Raw genomic sequence first — 24959 nt, 5'->3', positions numbered from 1 at the left:
GTCCTGATTGGTCAATCAAACGCTACTTCATGTTGACAAGCGAATTTTCGAACGTAACCATGCACGTACATGTCAGTTATATATACAGTCGAGATTAAAGTGTGAGGTGTTTGGACACATTGCACGTCGCAATGATGGCGAATCTGTGCGCGAATCTGCGCGAATAATCTTGCAGTAATGATAATGATTGTACATTTTATCGCGGGTGATCGAGGGTGACAACGAACTCGCGAGCGAATCCGGCCTCCTCGCGTCTTACGCTTAATGACTCTTGAATTTTTATAAGCAAGCGAGAATGGGTGTTGGCCTTAAACCATTAGAGTTTACGGATTGTTTAACCGACAGTCCGTACTTCCGTGAGAATCTACACTATCACGAGCGCGAATTGGAAAAAACCAGTCAACAGATTAAGCGGCTCGTTAAAGAGGTTAAAGATTTATTGTTAGCTGCTAAAAGTAAGTTCTAGCACATGATATCTTATTTATCTTTTTTTTCTTTTTTTTTTTACTTCAATTGTAAGAGATACAAATTTTGTAACAGCTGTTACATATATGTATATTTATCTATATTCTTGATTATTAACTCAATACATACTATGTTCTTGAATAACAAAGTATTTAAGGATAACATTTTGTTCGTATTATATTTTATTCGTTTTGTATATTAAAGACTTAATATCATTGCAAAAGATAGTATTTTTTGGTAGTATAATCTAGTTTTTTCAATATGTTAATCTCATGTCAAATTAATGAATATTATTTTTTCAGATTTGTCCAGAGCTCAGAGAGCCTTTTCCAAAACATTACAAAACTTTAGTTTTGAATGTATCGGGGAGAGCCAAACTGAGGATGAAACACATATATCTCAAAGTTTAAAAGAATTTGGCAAACTTATTGCATCCATAGAAGATGAAAGGGATCGCATGGTATGTAATATTCTAAATGTATAAAGTAATATTATAATTATGAGATTTTTTATATATTATTTTATACTTCTAACAATAATATTGCCATTTTCTATAATATATTTTTTTAGCTGGAACGTGCGTATGATCAGATTATACTGCCTTTGGAGAATTTTAGGAAAGAACATATCGGGGGAGTTAAGGTAAAATGCTATTTATTAATATTTTATAGCATTTTATATATAATAGTATTTTATATACATCTATATGATACTATTATGTTTTATTTATATATTTTGCATGTATATTCTATATATACAGAGTGTGTCTTAGAAATAAATGTTTGAATTTTATTTCTTCTGAGAATGAAAGAAGTTTATATAGATATTAATCTAGAAATGTTATGAATTATGTACATTACTTGCAGCAGAATTTTGCAAGAATTCTTAGAGATTAATGATACAAAGACTATTATCACTTTCTCTTTGTGTTAGTAGTAAATATCGATAGTATATATTCTGATCTGATGAGTCAATTTGACTTTTTATTATGTAGTAGAAGTATGCATCAAAGTAAATGAATGAATCATATTTGAATCTGCGTGAGTTAAGATAGTATATTGAGAAAGAAAGGACTTATTTTCTGATATTAAGTGGACAGATACATTTATAAAGAAACTAATGGAAATTATAAGAGAGCTCAATATCTGCATTGAGAAATGTGGTTTTTTCTTAAAGATGAGTTTATAAAAAATTTTTATATGTAATATTTAGAAATTAATTGTTTCCAGACCTACATTTATATAATCTTTTTTTTTATTCTCAAGAATAAGCTCTTACATAGTTGAACTACTTTTTTAGACACCCTGTATATATGTCTCAAAAGTATAGCTAATTAAATATTGTCAATCTTAATCATCCTATTTTTGTTATAATAACTTTAATTTTTCAGGATGGAAAAAAAAAATTTGAAAAACAAACGATTAAATTTTGTCAAAGTCAAGAACGTTACTTAAATTTATCCACTAAAAAACAGGACAATGTGCTGCAAGAGGTAGATTTAATGATCTATAAAAAATAAGAATTTTATATTATTAAATAATTGATATTGTATGTGCATGTATATATGTAGGCTGATGCAACATTGGAGATGGCTGAAAGACATTTCTCTCAAGCTAGCTTAGAATATGTATTCTTATTGCAAGAAGTTCAAGAGCGGAAAAAATTTGAATTTGTCGAAACGGTAATAACAAATAGTTTCATTATTTTCTATTATGCATATCTAGATTATACATGCTACGCGCATCAAATTGTAATGACTGTAAATTATTAGTACATTACATATAAGATAAAATATTCTAGTTATTGGGATTTATGTTTGGATGGCTGACATTCTACCATCAAGGCCATGAGGTAGCAAAAGATTTTAAACCTTACATGACGGAGTTACAATTAAAGATTCAGAAGGTTGGTGATTAATCTCTATGACATATTTATAGCTGCTTAAACATACATGTTGGATAATGTTGAAGAAAATATTTTTTATTTGACCAGTATATTTATTTCGAATTAATATATATTATTGCAAGAGACACAATAATAATAATATATAGAATTTTTTCTTAACGTGCTATTGCTCTGTTTCTTAGTACTGCAAGAGAATTTTAAGCATCACTAACATGTAGATACATGTAGATACATGTCTGCTCTATATATATTTCTAATATCACTGAGATTTTTTATTTTTAGCTTGTGAAGTAGCAAATATCACACGTTACATGAAATTAGTTAACAACTTATAGTTTTGCTAATTAATAGGAAGTTAGTTTTGTTAAAACGTTTTTTCTTAAAGAGCACGAATATATAGAGTTCTGCAAATAACGTGCGCGTGTATATAATGGTTAATAAAACAAGTTGAATTTACATATTTTATTTTTATTTTTATTTAATATTTTATTTTTTATATTGAAGTTTAGACAAAGTATATATTATTAAATATTTAATAATTTTGAAGAAGTTGCTTGAGAATTTTTATAAGGAGTCTATGAGTTATAGTTATCAGATATCGAATAATATAAGAGAGTAAATTATTGTGTGTGTGATGTAAATATCTAATAAGATTAATAACAGCATGATTGATAAATTGCTTACTAATTGCGATTTTTTATTTGTGTGTGTGCGTGTGTTTCACAAGACTAGAGAGAATTTCCTTGCTACCCGGGATAAAACCGAATCGCTTATGAATAAAATGAAGGACATGAAGAAGGTATGTTTTATAGAAATTTTTATATTTTTTATTCTTAATTGCTCAATGAAACATAGCTATATATAGAAATACGTTGTTTTATTGTAGTTTGCTAAATATTACTTTAATAGGTAGAGAGAATGCACAAGAGAAAAAATTTGGGCATATTAAAATAATTATTTTTATAATAGATTTTTTTTATAAAACAAAAAGTATATATCTCTTATTTACATGTCATTTTTTTTCTTAGTCCACAATAGAAAGTGGTCTCAACAAACTGCATTCGCGCGAAGGTTATCTATTCCTAATGGAGAAAAGTAAGTTTATTGTAGTATGAAAAGGCATACTTAATATAGAAATCGATTATTCATATAATCTTAATGTATATCCCTTTTTTAAATATTTATATATACATATATATATATATATATATATATATATATATATATATATATATATATATATATATATATTTATTGTCTTATAGTCCGTCTTATGAATTTTGTTATAGCTTACTAATTGCAACATGATATTTGCAGAAGCGTTTGGTACAACATGGACAAAACAATACTGTACATATCAGAAAGACAAGAAAGAGTTTACTATGATCCCTTACAATCAGCTCACGGGTAAATTTGTAAGTGTAAGCAAAAAGTTAATTATGTATTAATATGTGTAATAATATGCTGCACAGTTATTTTTGGAATAATTTTCAATATTTTTTCGATAGAGCAGCAAGGAAACTTTTACGCTAGCATCTTGCATACGACGCACGTCAGACTCTATTGAAAAAAGATTCTGCTTCGATATCACTGCCATTGATAGGTAAGTTGAATTTGATTTTGTATCGCGCATATATGATTTCATTTCATCTTACAAAATTATTTTATCATAAAAATGGAAGATGATTAAAAAAAAGTATTTCCATCTCTTTCTTTCAGACCTAATGTAACATATACGTTTCAAGCGCTTTCTGAAGAGGATAGAAAATTGTGGATGGATGCCATGGATGGAAAGGAACCTGTGAGTATTTCAATGCATTTCAATAGTATTTGGATGATAATCTTTTTACTATTACTGTTAAAGTTTCTATCTTTTATGGATGAGAAATTATTCTTAATTGTCGAAATATTTTTCAGACTTTTCCGCGATTAGGTTCTTCCGCAAAATCTGAGGATATGACGTTGGATGAAAACGGTTTTACGTTTGTTTCCAAGTGTATTGCGGCCCTTGAAGATAGAGGTAGATATAATTTTGATTTTTTTTATGCATTTTAATTGAACATTCTAATCATTTAATAATCATGGATTCAATAGGACTCGAAGAACAAGGTTTATACAGAGTGGTCGGTGTCGCCTCTAAGGTAAACAAACTCCTGACAATGGGGCTCGATAAGAGGAAAGTAGACAAGCTCAACTTGAATGATCGTTTCGAATGGGAGAGCAAAACTATTACCAGCGCGCTTAAAACATACCTGAGAACGTTATCCGAGCCGTTAATGACTTTCCGATATTACAACAGCTTCATTACAGCTGCGAGTGCGTATAGGTATTCTTGATAACATACTTGTTTTATTTTTGCTATTTGCACACAATTTGCTTCTCTCTTTCTCTCGCTCTTTCTTTCTCTCTGTAGAACGATCACTATTTGTTTTCTCTCCTTGCTGATCTCATATTCGACACTCGTGTACATAAATAAAATCGAATCAGAGCTAAAGTTTCATCTTGATTTTTATTGTGTGGCATCTAACAGAACAGGAGATGAAGGAAACTCGGATAAATGATATACACAACCTCGTTTATCGACTACCTAAGACCAACTTCAATATGCTGATTCTTCTTATCACTCATCTTTGCACGTAAGAGATTATTATTTGTCTATACATCGAATTTAATCCTCTATTTTGTGTGTGTGTGTGTGTGTGTGCGCGCGCGTGCGTCTAAGATTCACTTATTTAAACTTTTGATTCAAAGATATTGAATCGCTATCTATCCAAAATCTTCCATATTATACTATATATTTATCATACTTTACTCAACACATGGATTAAATTTCAGTGTGGCGAAGAAAAGTGATAAAAATCTAATGACTGTGGGAAACTTGGCGGTATGTTTTGGTCCAACTTTGCTACGGCCGGAAGAAGAAACTGTGGCTTCTATAATGGATATTAAATTTTATAATATCGTTGTGGAGATATTGATCGAGAATTGTGAAAGAATAATAGCCGGTCCACCTCAAGATTCATCGCGCGTAGCGGCAATACAAGCCACCGTGGTTCCGAATAAATCGCAATGTGTCAAAATGGAGGAAGGCCCGACTTCCTCAGGGAATGGAACGGCATTCTTAAGATATCCGCGACACACAGCCGTTACACCTGCTACATCGTCACACGCGCACGTGAGTTTCGATTATTTAACTTATTGTTTTTTATATTTAATCTGTATTTAATACGAATAATTTAATCCAATACTTATGCATGCATACAGCTTGTTACAAGATCCTACTATGATGGCCAGCCTTTAACTGTTAATAAACCACCCACCGTCGATGAACGAAATAACGGGGATTACGAAGATCTCGACAATACCAGTCATCGTATACCACCATCGTACTTGGACAGTCGTGGAGGTCGAATAAAATTGACCAACGCGAACCTTATGTATCATTCGGCCGAAAAAGGTTTATTTCCTTCTTTTTTCTATTGCTATTATTTCGTAACGATTTGTAGTCTTTATCATATCTGAATGAAAATTCTTCATTCTAGTTCTGAGTGGTGGTAATACAAGTAGTTCGAGTGAATCGATCGCGTCAGATCCACATCCATTTACAGGCGAATTACCGGTAAAACAAAAACGTGGCACCATGATATCCGTACATTATCCTACGGCTTATCCTCAACGCAGTAACTCGTCGATATGTCCGTAAGAATCTTTATTTTCATTAATGACAAAGAAAATTGTTTTTTGTAGTATGTTTTATCTCCAAATATTTTATCTTTTATTGATTTTATTTTATGATTATAGCATTAATACTTCACCGAATAGTGGACGTTCGAGTCCTGGTCAAATACCAGGAATTTGGTAAATATTATGTGTGTAAGAGTTTAGATTCAAAGATTGTTTTAATTTTAACATTTGTACGAATTTTTAGGAGAGTACGAACTCTGTACGCGTGTATGGCGGAAAACGATGGCGAGTTATCATTTGAACCAAATCAAATTATTACAAATGGTAAGATTGAAATGTAAAATGTTTTTTTAATCTTTATACGAATTTGACAAATTAACAAAATATATATTATTACAGTCAAGGCTTCTTTGGAACCAGGTTGGTTAGAAGGCACATTGAATGGCAAAACGGGCTTAGTGCCCAAAAATTATGTTGAGCAGTTGCCCTAAATATTACAAAAAAACCAAAGTATTGTTGAAGATTCTCCGTCATTATGAAATGTTGTTTTAATTATTCTTGGTATTGCTGAAGAAAGCAAACTTGTGAAAGTTATACAACGCGATATTAAAAATATTCGCGTTGCTAATTTTCTTTGGCTATACACACTGCTTAGTCAATTATTTATATATATATATATATATATATATATATATATATATATATATATATATATTCGCGCGCGTATAAGCGTTATTTATTAGAAAAGCCATTTTACTCTATGTATCTAAATTGTATATATAATCACTTGGGAGTGATATATATGTGCATAAGGACCATATATAGAATTAATATATCTGATGTATTTCAATACAGATTTATATTGAAAGATTCACATATATGTACATGGAAATTCCATATGGAGCTTGTAGGAGATTTTAAAGGCAATAACCATTCGTTTATATTGTATTATAATATAATGAAATATAATGCAATGTATTGAATATTAGGTACAGAAAATTTTTCACAAACTTATGTACATACAGAGTAAATGCTTATCTTTGGTGTTATTTTTTTTATATCTGTACTAGAAAAGCAAAGCACGATTTACATACAACAAAATGCGATAGTATATAAAAGATATGCTGGATTCAAAAACTGAAAGAATTAAAAAAATTAAAAAATTTCAGTTTTGATCTTATAATGGAAGCATATACGCATGAATGTCAATAGATATATATTATTACAATGTCATCGATTGCCACGTGATATGCATAGTTCATATGATTGGTCATATTAGTAATACTCATAGATCAGTAATACTGCTGCATAAATGCCTATTATTTCTAGATACATGTCTAAACTACAGTTACAGTATTATCCGTCAATAAAAAATAACTTAAAAGAGATAGTTATCGGCGATGTACTTTTATAATTTCTTAGTATTCATGTCTCGTTTTTAATGTTCAAGTCAATCTATTGTAAATCTAAGTTTTATTCATTTAACAAAATCGTATCACACTAAAGGATACAAATGCAAACTTAAAATAAATATCATTTTTTTTAAGTTATAAATATATATCTTCTAAAACACTATATGTTAAAGATAGAATATGTAAAAACTTTTTTAAATTAGTCTAATTTTTTTTATTTGAGCACAATTTTTAATTTTGCTTTATGTATTATAAATCCTTTTAAAAATATCTAGTATTATATAGATTTGATGTTCAACGTTTCAATGTAGATCACTCGATTGTTTTATGTAAATCTCTATAGCTAAACATCCTGCTCTTAAAGCATTTTTCTCTACATTATTCCATATTGAACTCATAAAGAGAGCATAACATAATATTGCAGTCAAAAATATACGTAGTATATTCAAACCAATGTCGATACCTATAGATCTGTCCATATAGTTTAGCCCAAGAGACCAAATTAATGGAATTATTAGTATAAAACCTGATAATAGATACCAGAAACGTTGGCGTTGTACACTTTTCAATGCGGTTTCGCAAATTTCAATTGCTTCTTTTAAGGAATCTGTTACATCTAAATTATTTTTGCCATGTTCACCTATGAAAGAATGTATAAAATAAATTATATATCTATCTAATATATCCATCTAAAATATTATTCAAAAAAGTAGGTTGAGAGAAATAATATGAAATTCTTTAATTGTTAAACTCACCGTTGATGAATTTAAGTGTAGCCATAACAGCTTCATGATCTGAATAACTAAAATTTTTGTACGGCACGCGATTTGGCAAAGGATGTTGAAAATTTGTAATTTCAACCTATAAAAATTTTTGTGATTCAAGATATACAACATGTAACATGCTTTCATAAGATGCGCGTTAGGTCACTCACCTTAACGGTTTTCGAACCCAAGTATAAAATATGATCTATACGCTTTCCATCTGGTCTCGTTCGAGCAAGTTTTGAGCATGTGTAACTGTTATTGGCACATTCGTTGGTCCCTAAATGACTCGCACTGCTCGGACACGCATCCATTAAACCGCTAACACCACACATAATCCTATACGCTAAGTCTTGCGGTTCAGTATTGAGATCACCAGCTAATATCACAGCATCCGCGTCACCACTGGTCATTCTTACAAATTGCGCAGTATCAAATGCCTGCAGCACTCTGTGAGCCATGTATTCATCATTCTCTCGGTTATATTCAGCATGTAACTGTACAAAGAACAAGCAATGAAGAATATTTTTGACACTTATTCTTTTAAGTCATAATACATAAGTTCTGCTTTATAACATTATATTGTTATATAAATTTGTAGTCAATTAAATGTCATGAAAATAATAATGAAAAAGTGCGTTAAACAAACGTACATGTGCAGTGTAAACATTAATATTCATATTGAGAATCTTAATTTTACATAGCCCAACACCTTTACCGCCGAACCAATCCCCATGATGTATCTTGTGCACATAACCATTTAAGGGCCATTTGTGGAACATAACATCGTAAATAGGATACCGTGATAAGATACATATTCCTGATCCGACAACACCACTGCCCAAAAAAAAAAGAAAAGGGAAAATCTATGATCTCATGGCGAACAATGGCAATTATCTTAATGTCTAAAGTACAATATCATACCTATGAAAGTAATGTGAGTAAGGAAGAACTTCTTGTACTTTTGCCTTTATCAATTTAAAATCATCAATAGACCAAATCTCCTGCAAACAAATTATATCGTATTCTCTACTCGCACACTTATCCGCGATAGCGGATATACGTGTGGCTCTATTCTTTGAAACATATGGTATACTCCTGTGACATATTTAAACAAGAATAATTAAAAATCATTACAAGTAAAGACAAATATTTTGTATGAAATATAAAACTGAAAATTTTTCTTACCAACAGTTTAGTGTCAGAATACTCGCTGATATCTCGTTTGCCATCGTTCCTATTTCGAGAGCGTATCTCTATTATTTATTACTGGAAAATATAACACATACGATGAATATGCTTATTTCTAAAATAGTACATTGCAACTTTTTCTGACAGTTGACAGTTTCATGTCTTTTAATAACGAGTAGGATGCAGACAAATATAATTACGAGAATAAGAATGTAGCAAACTTATTTCCCCGATATGCTTTGTCTTCATATTCGCGTTATCAAGTGGTTGATGGTGATAAGCTCATATCGGTAAACATGTATATATACATACATATATATATATATATGTATATATATATGTGTGTGTGGGGGGGGATGAGTGTGGGTGTGTGTGTGTGTGTATGTATGACATGTATGTAACAACTTTAGCTTTTTTTTACAAGGAACTTTCTTTAACTTAAAAGTAAAAAAAAATGTAGCACGATGTGTGCAATCTAATCTATATATTTCTTATCGATATATTTTTCTGGAAGCGTTATTCTGTATACGCTACTGACGACTATCGGTGTCATTACGTGTTTTCGCGCAGCTTTTCCACAGTATTATACCTGCGCAACACACCGATAATTATCAGTAATTAATAGCGCTCCTCGTTACAAATAATTACACACACACACATACACACACACTCATATATATAAACAAATAGATAAATTTACCGGCAATTATTTATTATGATAGAATATAAATAGTAATTGGTGATCGGAAACTTGACTTTAGCCGTTCAAGCCAATGAACGCGGGCGTGTCTCGGATGTGCGATTATCAAGAAGAATCGATAGATCGAATCGATTGTTCTTCGATTCTCTTCTCATTCAGAGCGTGTTTTCTGACATTCTTATCCCGTGTGTATGTACGCGCCGTGTTATGTTACTGATTTTTGACATTATTTGACATCCAAAGACTGACAACGGAAAACAGTGTTCGTTATCGGGATAGACTTTATGCGACAGTGCATCAGAGAAACATCCCTAAATGCTTTTTGATCCGATATTTGGAACTTCCTTTCTCACGATCTCGTTCGTGATTTTAAACGTCAGATTCAACAATTATCTCAAGGATATGTCATGATGATTGTGCAAGTACCACACACGTAGAAATCCCGCTGTTGGACACATTTAAATCCCCTACTGGAATTTGCTGTATCTTTCATTCAAGATAATTTTATAATACAAGCATACGAGATGACTACCGACAAAGTCACTCTGGGCGATGCTCTATCAAACGTTGATGTACTGGATGAATTTACATTACCGGACGAACAACCTTGCATAGAAGCTCAACCATGTTCCGTAGTATATCAAGCAAACTTCGATACCAATTTCGAAGACAGAAATGGTTTTGTAACAGGCATTGCCAAGTATATTGAAGAAGCAACTGTACACGCGAGTTTGGTAAGCTTATCTTTTAAAATTAAGTTTGTCAGTAATTGAATATTGATGAATAATTGAACAAGATACTTTTATTGGAAATATTTTTTTAGAACGAATTATTGGAAGAAGGTTTAGAGCATGCCGTCATGTTATATACATGGAGATGTTGTTCGCGTGCAATTCCACAACCGAAATCTAATGAACAGCCGAATAGGGTGGAAATTTATGAAAAGACTGTGGAAGTATTAGCACCTGAAGTGAATAAATTATTAAATTTCATGTATTTTCAAGTAAGCACAAATTGTAGCTTATATTACCATAACTATATTTAATTTGGCTGTCTCTTTTTGTGTGCATACATGTTTACATTTTTATTTATGTTTTAGAGAAAAGCAATTGAACGATTTTCCGGAGAAGTTAAGCGATTGTGTCATCATGAGAAAAGAAAAGATTTTGTATCCGAAGCATATCTCTTAACTTTGGGAAAATTCATCAATATGTTTGCTGTGTTGGATGAATTGAAGAACATGAAATCTAGTGTAAAGAATGATTATTCCACATATAGAAGGTAATATATTGAAAATAAAATTTTATTGATTCATTTTAAGTATGTTTATGCTTAAATATGCTTTGTTCTATTTTATAGAGCTGCACAGTTTTTGAAAGTAATGTCAGATTCTCAAACATTGCAAGAGTCGCAAAATTTGTCAATGTTCTTGGCAACACAGAATAAAATTCGTGACACAGTTAAAGAAAATCTAGAGAAGATTGCAGGATATGAAGAATTACTTGCGGATGTTGTCAATATCTGTGTTCATATGTTTGAAACCAAAATGTATCTTACACCTAATGAAAAGCACATGTTGGTGAAAGTGATGGGCTTTGGTTTATTCCTAATGGACAGCGAATTGTGTAACATTAATAAGCTTGATCAGAAAAAAAAATTAAAGTTAGATAGAATTGATAGAATCTTTAAAAATTTAGAAGTAGTTCCATTGTTTGGAGATATGCAAATTGCGCCATTCAATTATATCAAACGTTCGAAACATTTTGATGCGTCAAAATGGCCGTTATCTGCTTCATCGAATAACATGAGTCCACAAGCTGATCTTATGGTACATCTTCCTCAAATAAGAGAAGATCATGTAAAATATATCAGTGAATTGGCAAGGTATTTTCTAATATAATCTCGTTCATATTTAGTTTTGTTTAGTACCATCTACTAGTAATGTGATACATTTGACAATTGTATATAGGTACAGTAACGAGGTTACTACAACATATAAAGAATGTCGAAGCGATACAGAAAATCGGGATACTGCGGAGTTGGCATTACGTGGATTACAGTTGCTTTCACAATGGACTAGCGTTGTAACAGAACTGTACAGTTGGAAACTATTGCATCCTACTGATCATCATATGAACAAAGAATGTCCACAAGAAGCTGAAGAATATGAAAGAGTAAAGATATTAAGAAATTTATTAATTTATATTACTATATGCAAATAATCATTTTTATATTAATACTCCTTTTTTTTACATAGGCTACACGTTATAACTATACCGACGAAGAGAAATTTGCTCTCATAGAAGTTATAGCAATGATCAAAGGATTGCAGGTTTTAATGGCACGTATGGAAACTGTTTTTATTGATGCAATACGTAGAAATATATATGCTGAATTGCAAGATTTTGTACAACTCGCATTGCGTGAACCCTTAAGGAAAGCAATCAAAAATAAAAAGGATTTGATCAGAAGGTTAGCATAAATTATATATTGTACAAATCTCATCATCTTTTCCTTCATTTTTTCTAAAAGCGATGTTTGTGCAAATTATTTAGAAATCTAAATAGCTTTAAGAATACCAGAATGGTCTCTTATTTCTTTTGTCTTCATTTTGTTTTAGTATAATCGTTTCTGTTAGAGAAACTTGCGCCGATTGGCATTTTGGAGTGGAACCACTCGGAGATCCTGCATTAAAAGGCAAAAAGGATCCAGATAATGGGTTTGGCATTAAAGTCCCGCGAAGAAACGTTGGTCAGTTTACCATTAAAGTATTGCATATTACTTTTTACTATTTTTATTTTTGACTTAGAAATTGCGATCGAGTTTGAGAATTAATTATGATAAAACGCAATATAGGTCCGTCCTCTACACAACTTTATATGGTACGGACTATGTTGGAATCGTTGATCGCCGATAAAAGCGGTGGAAAACGCACTTTAAGGAAAGATATCGATGGCCAATATCTCGTTCAAATAGATCAATTTCACAAAACCAGTTTCTATTGGAGTTATTTATTGAATTTCAGTGGTAAATAGATGTAGATTTTTTTTTAATTTGTAGGTATTTTCTGCTTTCTCTCAACAATTTTTCTTTTCTTTTTGCTCACAGAGTCTCTACAGAATTGTTGCGACTTATCACAATTATGGTATAGAGAATTTTATTTAGAAATGACAATGGGTAGAAAAATACAGGTAAATAATAACGTTGATATATTTTAACTCGACTAATATCAGGTAGTGTACTCTTGGAATCGCATCATATAATTTGCCGATTAGAATAAATCAACAATTGTGTGTTATGTGAATTTTCTATTTATTTGATTCGGGCATATAAGAATTGTACATGTAAGATTTATCAATTAATGGACTTTAGTTTTGCAATTTTTTTTAATACATTAATCATGAAGTTAATATTATGTGAAAATAGCATATTCTGTAATTTATTTATATGATTAGAAATGTCAAGTACGTCACCAGCATAATGAAGAGTGCAGCGACCTGATCACCATGGAGAAGCGCATTCAGGTACTTCTTTGTTTGCTGCCGTGTTCGATAAATAAATGATGCTGCACATACATTTCAGAATTCTAAAATTTATCCGTGTTTCTGTTGGGCAGATGTGCTACATAAAGACACAGTTCCAGAACTTATTTCATACCCAAATATTTAATCAACAAATATATGTTTCAGTTTCCCATTGAAATGTCCATGCCATGGATATTGACCGATCATATATTAAGAAGTAAGGAGCCGTCGATGATGGAGTAAGTTTATTGTATGAATATATAAAATGATTATATCAATGCCAATGATAGCGATTCTTAATAAAATAAATCATCATTTTACGTTATATTATTATTATTGTTAATTTTACAGATATGTTTTATATCCTCTGGATTTGTATAACGATAGCGCGTTATACGCGCTGACTATATTCCGTAAGCAATTTCTATATGATGAGGTAGAAGCCGAAGTGAATTTGTGCTTCGATCAATTTGTGTACAAACTTAGCGAACAGATTTTCGCGCATTACAAGCAGCTGGCGGCTAGTATTCTGTTGGACAAACGATTCAGGGTAGAGTGCGTAGCTCTTGGGGCATATCTACTTCCATATCCACGTGCTAATAGATACGAAACGTTATTGAAACAGCGACACGTTCAGCTACTTGGAAGAAGTATTGATTTGAATAAACTTATAACTCAGCGTATTAACGCGGATATGCAAAAATCATTGGATCTGGCCATTAGCAAGTTCGAATCCGGTGATATAACTGGAGTTGTCGTAAGTCTCCCCTGGATATAATAATTTTCTCACTATAAAAATAAGAGCTTTTTGCTACTCATTGCTAATATTTGACAGGAACTAGACGGATTATTACAAGTCAATCGTCTTACTCATAAACTTTTAAGTAAGTGGCTCGCGCTAGACGAATATGATGCTATGTTTAGGGAAGCTAATCACAACGTTCTAGCTCCTTATGGACGAATCACTCTTCATGTATTTTGGGAATTGAACTATGATTTTTTGCCAAATTATTGTTACAATGCTGCCACAAATAGGTATGTTTAGCACATCTTGTATGTTCGACATATATCATTCAATATTGTTAACATTAATTATTTGATGCATTTGTACAGATTTGTCAAATGTCGCGGTCTACAATTTGTACAACCAGTTCATAGAGATAAACCTCCGCAAATGTCCCATCACTATCTCTGGGGTAGTAAACAATTGAACTTGGCTTATAGCACTCAATATGGACAATATACAGGATTTGTTGGTCCCCATCACTTTCGTACTATATGCAAGCTTCTTGGATATCAAGGAATAGCTGTAGTTATGGAAGAACTTTTGAAGATTGTCAAAACTCTAATCCAAGGAAGTTTACATCAATTTACCAAGACCTTAATGGAAGCTATGCCGAAAGTCTGCAAACTTCCACGATACGATTACGGATCGCCTGGTGTTTTAGGCTATTATCATGCTCAATTGAACGATATCGTACAATATCCAGATGCAAAGACTGAACTGTTTCATAATTTTCGCGAATTTGGCAATACGATCCTATTTTGTCTTCTGATGGAGCAATCTTTGTCGCAAGAAGAAGTGTGCGATCTATTACACGCGGCGCCTTTTCAAAACATCTTACCGAGACCTTACTGCAAAGGTGAGGACAAACTGTTTTGCAGGTGTTCTAAAATAAAAATAAAAAATCTATATATATGCAAGAAATTAAATATTCTTTGTTGTAAATTTTTTCAGAGGGAGAAAAACCCGAGACCAAACAGAAACGATTGGAAGCGAAATATGCAGCTTTGCAAATTGTCCCGAATGTGGATAAATTAGGTACCGCTAAAGTAAGGGAAACATGCGCGATATATCTTTAAAATCAAAGTTACATTTTACTCTATGTCATATACACGATGATTCAATTTTGTAGCAAGCAATGATTGCCAGAGAAGGGGATTTATTGACGCGCGAACGATTATGCTGCGGATTATCGATATTCGAAGTTGTGCTCAGTAGATTACGGAGTTTTCTAGATGATCCTATTTGGGTCGGACCACCGCCAGCGAATGGAGTAATGAATGTGGACGAATGTACGGAATTTCATAGACTTTGGTCGGCACTTCAATTTGTATACTGCATCCCCGTTGGTGAAACGGAATTTACTGTTGAGTTAGTAATAAATATAATTCATGATATATGATACATATACATTTCTGAAGATAGTGCATGAATAATTGTGACCATTATCACTTTCCGATTGTAGAGAATTATTTGGCGAAGGTTTACACTGGGCTGGATGTGCTATGATCGTCCTTTTAGGACAACAACGTAGATTTGAAGCGCTTGATTTCTGCTATCACATTCTTAGAGTGCAACGTGTAGATGGTAAAGATGAGAATGTTAAGGGAATAGTAAGTATATATACATATAAGTTTATGTATACACATGTATTCATGTATATATATAAAAGTTAACTATCTTTATTATATTAACTTGTAATATATAACTTTTATCTTTAAAGCATCTGAAGAGAATGGTAGATCGGATAAGACGATTTCAAGTTCTAAATTCACAAATATTCGCTGTGCTAAATAAATATTTGAAGAGCGGAGATAGCGATGTGGCAAGTGTAGAACATGTCCGCTGTTTTCCGCCTCCGATACATCCTTCGTTGGCACATGCGCAACAACATTATCATGCACCAGAATATTTACGTCAAATAAATCATCAATAAGCGATAATGAAAAGACTGTATTTTACGTCATAATGGCGAACTCGAACAGAAAGACTCAAAGAAAAAAAAATCATTCCTTTTTAAGGATATTTCTAAAGTATCTATAAAAAAAACTATTCATATTTTATATCGTCAATGTAGAAATATATTATTTAATCCATATGCTATGAATGTTACTAAACAAACATTTTTTAAAGCGACCGAGATTTAGAGAGAAAAAGATTTACAAATGATTGTAAACGACGAAGTTGCTCAACTTCGTCTATAAGAATGGCACGATTTCATTCATTTCTCATGATAACATACAACGTATGTTTAGATAGGTAGATTTATATAAGTGCTTTGCTTTACTTTAATCATTCATAGATAACAGAACTGGTAATATGTACGATTATATCTAAATATATATTGATTCGTCAATGTAATGAAATATATATGAATCTATTTTGTAAGATATTTCAAGTTTAATTAAAATATGATATATGAATATTATTCATATCACATGCGTAAATTGTGTAGTACTTCTTATGTATTGATAACTATGTATAAAATGCACATGTTTCATAATATTACTTGTTTTTGTTTATTTCTAGATGATATAAAAAATATATTAAAATGTGATTTATATTTTTAAATAAGATATGCATGTGAATTATCATGACATACTATTGACAACCAAACAGTACAATTATGTTATTTTATTATACGAAACTGTTAAAATTACAATTCGGCAAAGAAATCAGATCGATTATTTATTTCACTACTTGGAAGATTATGTTTGAACCATTTTTGCTTTCCACCTTTTACAGATTCGGTAACGTTTAAAGTCTCGAAATATTGTACATTCCAGAATTTGATATCATTATTATGAGACGAGGATGCTATTAAAGTTCCATTGTTACTGATATCGAGTGTCTCGACTGAAAAGTCATGCTGTCCTACTATGCCAAGTTGACGATGAGGAAACAAACTAGTTGCCCTGTTTATTATATATAGAAATTGTTCAAAAAATGTTACACATATATAAATAAATAAGTAAAGTAAATTGTAAAAATTCTCTCTTACCTAATTCCGTTCTCTCCTCCAGTTATTACAATATTCTCTGTAACGGGAATCATACAATTTATGGCCGCTTTCGAAATGCTTGGAAATTCATCCGAATGTAATCCAAATTCACCCCAATTGTATACATACATTTTCCCTTTACTACTAGCTGCTAACAATTTTCTTTCAGATTTAAATAAACCGAGACAAGTCAGTTCCTCATCATACTCCTCGGACTGCGTATAATATGACAAATTAGATCGACTTAATATGATTATCAGATTGCATGTTTGTATAATGTACCTGTAGATGCATTTTTCTCTCTGGTATATTTAGAGTTGTTAGACAACCATCACCACTGGAACAAACCAAATACTTGGCATCTCTGTTGGTTATCATTGCACTAATGTAATCTTCCACCTTCTTTATGGAAAATATTGGTTCATTTCCTTTTTGTCTGAGGTCCCACACTATAAAAATTTTTTTATAAGATTTATTTTTGGAGTTCAGTTAAAAATTTAAGAAGTATTGCAAATTATTATTACATTTTACTACACCATCGTCGTCGCCTGTTGCAAACACATCTTCATTGATTATTGTCATTGTATATACAGGTTGCCTAAGATAACGATGAACAATGCATTAGTAATATCATTGGCATACTAAAACTGTCAATATATTATATCAATATATTATACATACTCGTGAGCTTTCTCATACAATCTAGTTAACTTTTCAGTTTCCACATCAGTTATCCCTATACATAAATCTTTCCCAGCTGAGAATAATATTCGTCCATTTTCACTGAATTCAATGTCTCGACAAGCTTTAAGATGCAATTCTATAGTAGATACAAGATTAGTCTCTTCATTGTTATACTTATACCTAGTATGAAAAATAAATGCAAGATTTAAAAATGCAAGTAAAATACATATTTTTTTCATCAAACTTACATATAGATATCTCCTGTAATACTAGCTACACCTATAGTATCTACTATAGGATGGAAACATATGTCTGTAATCATATCTTCTAATATAATTGATGGGGGATGATTCCTGCATAATTGCTTCCCACTTAATATAGCCTTGACAACTTCATTCTCTTCGTCTAACAATAAGTTGTCTGGATGAGAAGATGCACCATCTTAAAGAAAGATGTAAACAGACTTTATTTATAATATGTAAGATTGCTTTGTTTTGTTTTTTAGCTTATTCTTAATTGAAAGAAAATCTACATATGAAGAAAATTCAGGAAATTGAAAGGAATACCTGCTGATGTTCCAGCTTTCGATTCTTCGGTAATAGAATTTCTATCGTTATCGCCATCTGATGCAGATTCATCTGATGAATCCTCTGATGAATTGCTGCTTATATCCCCCATACCCTCAATATCCTCGTCGTCATTTATATCCTCGCTATCATCAGACATCAAACCATCTGCGAAAAAAATTATATTTATAATTAATTATTACAAGAAATGAATGCATAGATACTTTCAATTCTACATCATACTGCAAGGTATATTACGAACCTACTAATCTCTCCATTTTCCAATGTATTTTCACAAACAGGACAAAATCTTGCTTTTTTTAAAACATTCTTTTTTTCTTCACATATAATCTCGAATTATACTATAATTATAATAATAATAATTATACTAATAATTCCTTCTTATATTACAAATTACAATTAGACGAGGTTACATGCTGACAACCAAATGAGAGAATTCAGATACTATATATTTCTGAAAAGGTAGAAAACTTGATAGCACAAAAAGCAACTAGCACAAGGAGCTAAAATTTTCTTTGAAATCTGATTCGTTGATTTCTATCTTTATTCAATCCAATCAGAATCTTCAATGCATATTAAGAATTTCAACCAATCGAATGATGTTCCCAGCTCACACACCATTCTACATTCTACGCTATATAATTATTATTTTTATGCCTATGCACATATTATATATATATAGATTTATTACACATACTATTATACTATATATAGTTATTAATTATTAAAATGGCTGTCATGGCGCTATATCGGGTACGTTGTTTGAGAGAAACTTTCTACCGCAAATTATAACGTAAACCATTCCTCGAAAACGAAGCGGTAGAGGCTGCATCGTCAAATTTCACAATCATGGAGAATCGGAGTAACGAATTAATGGCGGGAATGTCAGCGTTACCTCCGTTACCTGTGATCGTGAAAGAGGAGCCTTCGGAGCAAAACGGCAACTCGAAGCAGGACTCACAACAATCCCAAACGCAGGATGCAATTTGTATCGATGAGGAATGCGGGGATCAACGTATCGAGTGCACTACCGAAAGTCAAGAGAGCGAGATCCGCGCGTTGTTAAAGTGTGTTTTTTGTAATAAAGTATTCGTCCTGGGAGATGATCCAAAGCTTCTGGAGTGCTTACACGCGGCTTGTGCAACATGTGCTACTAATAAACTCAGTGATCACAATACATCAGTGGATGTGGATGTGCTGTGTATGTCATGTAATTATAACATGTAATTGTAATTATAGTCTTCGATAAAATTAATATTTATTTATCGATTTAACTGTCATATTATTAATGAAACAGACTTTTATTATTATCGATCTCATTGTAACATTAATTTATAACATTAATATTTTAAATTTATTTTATGTTTATAATAGCTCATTGTGTCTTTACAGTGGAGAGCAACCTGATTACGTGTCATATTTGCAATGTAACTACCAAAGTGGAAAATTTGATTGAAAACAGATTTCTCTTAAAATTATTGGAGGAAGATAGCAACATGGGATTGGATGACGAACCTAAAGAAACTGAAGAGGAAAAAAAATGTACCAGTTGTCACGATAACGCTACTGCTACTAGTTGGTGCGTCGAGTGTGAAGAATTTATTTGCCAGAATTGTGTTATGGTAATTATAGACTATGTATTAAACTTTATATGTCATACAAATATGTGTATTAAATATATTTAAATTAAAAATATGAATTTTTGAACGAGTGTTTAAACAAAATGTTAATTTATATTGGATAAAACTATTTTAAGGCGCATCAAAGATTAAAGATAACTAAGGATCATACAATTAAACCCAAGGATGAAATGACAATTGACAATAGAGATAATGTCAAAAGAGGCAATAAGAAAATACCTGGATACTTGTTTTGCACAATTCATTGTCACGAACATTTATCTTTATTTTGTCAGACATGTGATAAACTAACCTGTAGAGACTGTCAACTCAGTGAACATCGTGATCATAAATATAAATTTATTCATGAAATTGCTGCTGAAACTCGTTCCTCCATGTCTTCTTTGCTCAAAGATGTAAGGTAAGATCTGTAAATATATAATAATTAATTAAATATCAGAGAGTTACAAATTTGCAAGATAAACAATAATTTTCAGCTACAAACAAGCATTATTAAAAAGCGCGATGAAAGTTACAGAGGATAGGCAAATTTTAATATTGGAGAAGAAAAAGAATCTTGTTCAAGATATAACACAAATGGTAGTGCAGTAAGTATGTTGTATATATGTACAATTTTTTTGTTTACACTTTTTTGGAGATATGTACGAATTTTATTCTTTTTATTTTTTAGATTAACAAACGCAATTAATACAAGGGGAAAACAATTGGTAATGAGATTAAATGAGGTGTGCGATCAAAAACAGAATACATTAAATGAGAAGAAAGTAACTTTAGATCAGTTATCCAAACTTACGAATCATTGTATACTCTTTGGCACACATGCTTTGAATAAAGGCTCAGATATGGAATTATTATATAGTAAAAAGTACACTATAATTACAGATACACATATATGTACATATATAATGTATATAACACATAATAATATGTTATTGTAGATCTATTACAAATCATTTATTAAGGATAAAAAGCAAACGAGCCGATATTCCAAATCCCGAGATACCGGTCAGAATACATTTGTCTCTGGAAAAAGTACCAGATTTAATAAAAGGTTTGTGATGACACGACATAATTATACAATTTTTATAATTATTTTCAAATTGATTAGTTTAACATTTTGATATTATATGCAAGCTACATAATCCAATATATGTTGCTTCTGGTTGCAGTGGTATCCTCGATTGGTGCGATAGTCGTTGATGGCAGAGTATATCCATCCGTATCTCCTGCGAATAAGAACACAACATATAATGAACAGCAAGGTGAACCAAAGCAAACGATAAGTTCGATGAATACTCATGCGGATGGTACTATTCCGATTATTCAACAAGGGTTGTCGTTATCAGGAGCGACTATAACACAACAATCTACCAATATACAACAAAATTCTTATCAGCAACAAGTGCCTCTGCATTTATCTCAACAGCACGCGCAACAGCAATCTCAAAATTATATGCAACAGTATACTACCACATCACACAATATGCCGCCACGATCATCGCCACAGACGCATCAGCCGCGTATACCATATTCTGCCAACTATAATAATAACAACAGGTTACAACAACCTTTGGTGATGCATCAGCAACGTCCCCCACTAGGTAACTGCCATCAACAAGTGACATCGTCCACGCATCCACATCAGCAAGTCCAGAATCTCGATCAGCTTGGACAGAACTCGAGTTTACGCGGGCTTCTGGCGCATAATCCTTCCCTTCCGCCACCCCCTTACCCGTCGTTCCGAACATCCAATCATGTATCGTATCGTTTACCACCTGGATATAGATATTCCTCAAGTGGTAGCCCTCAGAGAGGAGCAGCGATAGTTCAAGTACCACCGCATCACGCATATCAACAGGCAAGTGCGCCCGTTGGAACGACACGTTTGCCTCAATGTAATTTAACTCCCCCATCGACACAACACCTCGGGAATTATCCTGTGCAACATCGTTGGCATATACCTCAGCAAGCGAATCCTTGCCTTCCCTCTTATACTTCCGCATCTCGACCTCAGCACGCAGCTCCCAATATGACAGTTCTTCCTACCAATGAGGGATACAAGATCACTTTAAGAAATCAACAGACCAGCAATAATCAAAAATATAACGCTAACATCACAAACGTTAATTCGTGCGATAATTCGTCGCAATCGCAAAATTCTTCTACCGTTTCACTATTACAAGCTGTCAGTTCGTCTATACCCAAAACGCCTAGTCCTGTTACCACGCCTGGCAAATCGGACGACACCGAGAAAAGTCTAGATAAGTTTTGTCAGAAATCATTGAATGATTTGATGCTCACTATCGCGAAATTAGATAGCAATGGAATTCTGGTGATACCGGAAGCTCAAAGAAATCAAATGGATTCGGCACAAGTCGATAGTTCCACCGACGAGGATATAAACTCGATGACTGAAAATACAACAGGTTGATTCTTATATCTAATTAGCTTAAATCTTACATTATATTTTAAAGAGATTAAAGAGATTTTTTTTATTTTGTTATACCTATTTCAGCAGAAAATTCGAAAAGTACAACGACGTCAATGGTAATGAAGGACGATCCGAACGAGGACTGGTGCGCCGTATGTATGGATGGAGGAGACGCGGTGTTATGTTGTGATAAATGTCCAAAAGTCTTCCATCTTTATTGTCATATACCTAGCTTAAAATCATTTCCGGAGTGAGTGTTTTATTCATCTACACATTTTTCATTATTACACTCTTTTACTTTTCGCTAATTAACTAATTACTTCTTTTAGCGAAAGTGAAACTTGGCAATGTATGTTGTGTACAAATGTACTTGAATGTTCGGACGATATATCAAGTAGTGAAAAAAGACCAAACAGTATGAATATTAAAGAATTGCGAATTGCGCAAAGAATTGTCCTAGAACTTTACTGTCAATATGAGCAGAGTCTTCCTTTTCGGGAGGTTGTATCGAGTGAGGTAAATAAATTTTTAGTCAGCAATCAAACGATGAGTTAAAGTAATACATTGATTGTTCTTTTATCATTAGATCACTGATTATCATCGAATTATCAAGAAGCCGATTGCGTTAGATATAATCAGAGATAAATTAAAACCCGATCATACAGAACATTACATAGATTTAAGACAAGTCATGGCGGACATCAGACTCATGTTTAAAAACGCTTTTACTTACAATCCCGTAAGTCAATTAAATCATTATTAATTCTTTTTATCTCTTATCTTATTGTCTTCTATTTGCATCTTTATTCGTTCTCTTATTTTTTCAGGTGGATTCACAAGTTTATCAAGAAGCTAGAAATTTAGAAGAGTTTTTTGAGAAATTGTTATTAAAATGGGCACCAAATTATGCATATGATGATCCTTTTCTCGCACCTGATAAAGACGAAGACGAAGAAGTTTTTCCACCTAATAGAAAATATAGACGCATAATTAATGATTAGTAGATTACACAAATGAGGAGTCATCAATTATATGTCATCGGGAACAATTGTTTTATCTGAAACTGGATTTTTCTTGCAATTATATATACAAGCTATATTTCGATATACACTGGCATATTAGAAAATCTATAGTTTACGTTACATATATCATAGATTTTTTGTATTGGCACAGTGTATATTGAAACATAGTTATAATTGTATCAACTATACTAATTATTAATTGTGTGTATCACTACAGTTAATAATTTGGTAGATTGTGATAAATACTATTGAAACTATTCATAATAGGAATAATTTTAGGAACTACGCTTGCAAAGCACGTGAAAAAATATACGTTTTATTTTATTTTTGAAATATTCGTAATTAATTTTTTCGGTTTCTTTCATTCGTCAAATGATATCAATACTCTATAGTTAGTCAATGTTATTAATATAACATATAATTCTTTTGGTATGTTTCAATTATCGAACATATGTGTATTTTAACGAGATATTTGCACATGACGACACAATAGCTTTTAGTTAAATTTGACTAAACATTATATTAAGTTTATAGATTATTTTAAATATATAATATTATGCTTAAAAAATTTTATCGCCTTAGTGAATTTGCATAATGCTTCTTAACATTATATTCGATTAATAGGATAATTAATTTAATATACAATTGTTTGTTAAATAACATACTTTGCGATTTTTTCATTGCATGCAAAATATTTTATAAAATATATAAGAATAAAATTTCATTTACAATATTTTAACTAAATAAGTTTTTTTTTTAAGGGAAACCTACTTGGGATCTGACAGACCAAGTGAAAAAAATTATAATATATTAATTAATATATATAAACACTTATAATGTACTTTAAATATAGTTGAATTATATATATAATTTTTATTTATAATGTACAACAAGTGCGATATTTCAAATGATAGCCTATGATGTTATACATTAGTCTATATTCCTAATCTACTCCAAGTATTTTGTAAAATATAAAAAAAGCTTTTTTTAAATATGTATATGTGTGTGTCGTGTGTATAAAATCCATGCACATACATCTATAAACAGCAGTTTCTCTTTAGAAAAAAGTTTGGGGTTTTTATTTTTTCTAATTTCCTAGCGGATAACCAATCTATTCATTCTGTTTATATACTATGAAAATTGGAGATTTTTAGTATTATTAAAT

General features: G+C 31.7%; 5 protein-coding genes across 11 annotated transcripts; 3 read left to right on the top strand and 2 right to left on the bottom strand.

The window, feature by feature from the left end:
• The first annotated feature begins 88 nt into the window (after positions 1 to 88).
• LOC126854750 (rho GTPase-activating protein Graf) lies at positions 89 to 7444 on the top strand. Of its 3 annotated transcripts, none has more exons than XM_050601762.1 (20): positions 89 to 455; positions 768 to 925; positions 1036 to 1107; positions 1856 to 1957; positions 2036 to 2146; positions 2266 to 2370; positions 3098 to 3169; positions 3399 to 3465; positions 3688 to 3785; positions 3879 to 3973; positions 4090 to 4171; positions 4288 to 4390; positions 4465 to 4686; positions 4901 to 5006; positions 5206 to 5545; positions 5635 to 5827; positions 5913 to 6069; positions 6172 to 6228; positions 6299 to 6378; positions 6454 to 7444. In XM_050601762.1, exons 1-20 carry the CDS (start codon positions 296 to 298, stop codon positions 6543 to 6545), a joined length of 2472 nt encoding a protein of 823 aa, XP_050457719.1. In that variant the 5' UTR covers positions 89 to 295; the 3' UTR covers positions 6546 to 7444. The 3 variants fall into 3 exon arrangements, with proteins under 3 accessions (XP_050457719.1, XP_050457718.1, XP_050457720.1); XM_050601761.1 differs by having other exon boundaries at positions 3688 to 3791; XM_050601763.1 differs by lacking the exon at positions 3098 to 3169 and having other exon boundaries at positions 3688 to 3791.
• Positions 6960 to 10203, bottom strand: LOC126854752 (putative neutral sphingomyelinase). 2 transcript variants are annotated; one of them, XM_050601766.1, is made up of 7 exons: positions 10122 to 10203; positions 9419 to 9499; positions 9155 to 9328; positions 8884 to 9067; positions 8401 to 8727; positions 8222 to 8327; positions 6960 to 8106 (listed from the first exon to the last, which is right to left on the bottom strand). In XM_050601766.1, exons 2-7 carry the CDS (start codon positions 9460 to 9462, stop codon positions 7769 to 7771), a joined length of 1173 nt encoding a protein of 390 aa, XP_050457723.1. In that variant the 5' UTR covers positions 9463 to 9499; positions 10122 to 10203; the 3' UTR covers positions 6960 to 7768. The 2 variants fall into 2 exon arrangements, with proteins under 2 accessions (XP_050457723.1, XP_050457722.1); XM_050601765.1 differs by lacking the exon at positions 10122 to 10203 and adding an exon at positions 9622 to 9708.
• Positions 10204 to 10296: 93 nt separating this feature from the next.
• Positions 10297 to 16920, top strand: LOC126854749 (cytoplasmic FMR1-interacting protein). Its single transcript, XM_050601760.1, has 18 exons — positions 10297 to 10855; positions 10945 to 11124; positions 11221 to 11402; positions 11481 to 12005; positions 12091 to 12295; positions 12379 to 12593; positions 12742 to 12872; positions 12978 to 13148; positions 13230 to 13312; positions 13577 to 13645; positions 13811 to 13884; positions 13997 to 14402; positions 14481 to 14680; positions 14759 to 15288; positions 15384 to 15478; positions 15562 to 15800; positions 15895 to 16042; positions 16153 to 16920. Exons 1-18 carry the CDS (start codon positions 10646 to 10648, stop codon positions 16363 to 16365), a joined length of 3876 nt encoding a protein of 1291 aa, XP_050457717.1. The 5' UTR covers positions 10297 to 10645; the 3' UTR covers positions 16366 to 16920.
• Positions 16921 to 17048: 128 nt separating this feature from the next.
• Positions 17049 to 19134, bottom strand: LOC126854751 (WD repeat-containing protein 55 homolog). Its single transcript, XM_050601764.1, has 8 exons — positions 18943 to 19134; positions 18681 to 18848; positions 18363 to 18555; positions 18112 to 18294; positions 17955 to 18028; positions 17713 to 17879; positions 17431 to 17645; positions 17049 to 17344 (listed from the first exon to the last, which is right to left on the bottom strand). Exons 1-8 carry the CDS (start codon positions 18956 to 18958, stop codon positions 17086 to 17088), a joined length of 1275 nt encoding a protein of 424 aa, XP_050457721.1. The 5' UTR covers positions 18959 to 19134; the 3' UTR covers positions 17049 to 17085.
• Positions 19135 to 19435: 301 nt separating this feature from the next.
• Positions 19436 to 24527, top strand: LOC126854445 (E3 ubiquitin-protein ligase TRIM33). 4 transcript variants are annotated; one of them, XM_050601205.1, is made up of 11 exons: positions 19436 to 19902; positions 20094 to 20323; positions 20458 to 20741; positions 20818 to 20928; positions 21012 to 21206; positions 21280 to 21392; positions 21511 to 22767; positions 22860 to 23022; positions 23102 to 23288; positions 23359 to 23511; positions 23600 to 24527. In XM_050601205.1, exons 1-11 carry the CDS (start codon positions 19551 to 19553, stop codon positions 23771 to 23773), a joined length of 3219 nt encoding a protein of 1072 aa, XP_050457162.1. In that variant the 5' UTR covers positions 19436 to 19550; the 3' UTR covers positions 23774 to 24527. The 4 variants fall into 4 exon arrangements, with proteins under 4 accessions (XP_050457162.1, XP_050457161.1, XP_050457160.1 ...); XM_050601204.1 differs by having other exon boundaries at positions 22857 to 23022; XM_050601203.1 differs by having other exon boundaries at positions 19436 to 19911.
• The last annotated feature ends 432 nt before the right edge of the window (positions 24528 to 24959 follow it).

This window comes from Cataglyphis hispanica, chromosome 14, assembly GCF_021464435.1.
Source record: "Cataglyphis hispanica isolate Lineage 1 chromosome 14, ULB_Chis1_1.0, whole genome shotgun sequence".
NCBI classification, from domain to species: Eukaryota; Metazoa; Arthropoda; class Insecta; order Hymenoptera; family Formicidae; genus Cataglyphis; species Cataglyphis hispanica.
Note: the sequence above shows the minus strand (reverse complement) of the source record. Positions and strands in the feature narration are given on the sequence as shown.

Bases quoted from the DNA above. Each gene is read 5' to 3' on its own strand.
- LOC126854750 (XM_050601761.1), top strand. From the start codon at position 296: ATGGGTGTTGGCCTTAAACCATTAGAGTTTACGGATTGTTTAACCGAC. The intron at 5,546-5,634 runs GTGAGTTTCGAT...GCATGCATACAG, and splicing joins CTACATCGTCACACGCGCAC to CTTGTTACAAGATCCTACTA. The intron at 5,828-5,912 runs GTTTATTTCCTT...TCTTCATTCTAG, and splicing joins GTATCATTCGGCCGAAAAAG to TTCTGAGTGGTGGTAATACA.
- LOC126854752 (XM_050601766.1), bottom strand. From the start codon at position 9,462: ATGGCAAACGAGATATCAGCGAGTATTCTGACACTAAACTGTTG. The intron at 8,328-8,400 runs GTGAGTGACCTA...AAATTTTTATAG, and splicing joins TGGGTTCGAAAACCGTTAAG to GTTGAAATTACAAATTTTCA. The intron at 8,107-8,221 runs GTGAGTTTAACA...ATTCTTTCATAG, and splicing joins TACACTTAAATTCATCAACG to GTGAACATGGCAAAAATAAT.
- LOC126854749 (XM_050601760.1), top strand. From the start codon at position 10,646: ATGACTACCGACAAAGTCACTCTGGGCGATGCTCTATCAAACGTTGAT. The intron at 12,006-12,090 runs GTATTTTCTAAT...AATTGTATATAG, and splicing joins TATATCAGTGAATTGGCAAG to GTACAGTAACGAGGTTACTA. The intron at 13,313-13,576 runs GTAAATAATAAC...TTATATGATTAG, and splicing joins CAATGGGTAGAAAAATACAG to AAATGTCAAGTACGTCACCA.
- LOC126854751 (XM_050601764.1), bottom strand. The intron at 18,556-18,680 runs GTATTCCTTTCA...TCTTTCTTTAAG, and splicing joins GAAAGCTGGAACATCAGCAG to ATGGTGCATCTTCTCATCCA. The intron at 17,646-17,712 runs GTACATTATACA...TATTATACGCAG, and splicing joins AGAGAAAAATGCATCTACAG to TCCGAGGAGTATGATGAGGA.
- LOC126854445 (XM_050601202.1), top strand. From the start codon at position 19,551: ATGGAGAATCGGAGTAACGAATTAATGGCGGGAATGTCAGCGTTACCT. The intron at 20,324-20,457 runs GTAATTATAGAC...AACTATTTTAAG, and splicing joins TTTGCCAGAATTGTGTTATG to GCGCATCAAAGATTAAAGAT. The intron at 20,929-21,011 runs GTAAGTATGTTG...TTTATTTTTTAG, and splicing joins ATAACACAAATGGTAGTGCA to ATTAACAAACGCAATTAATA.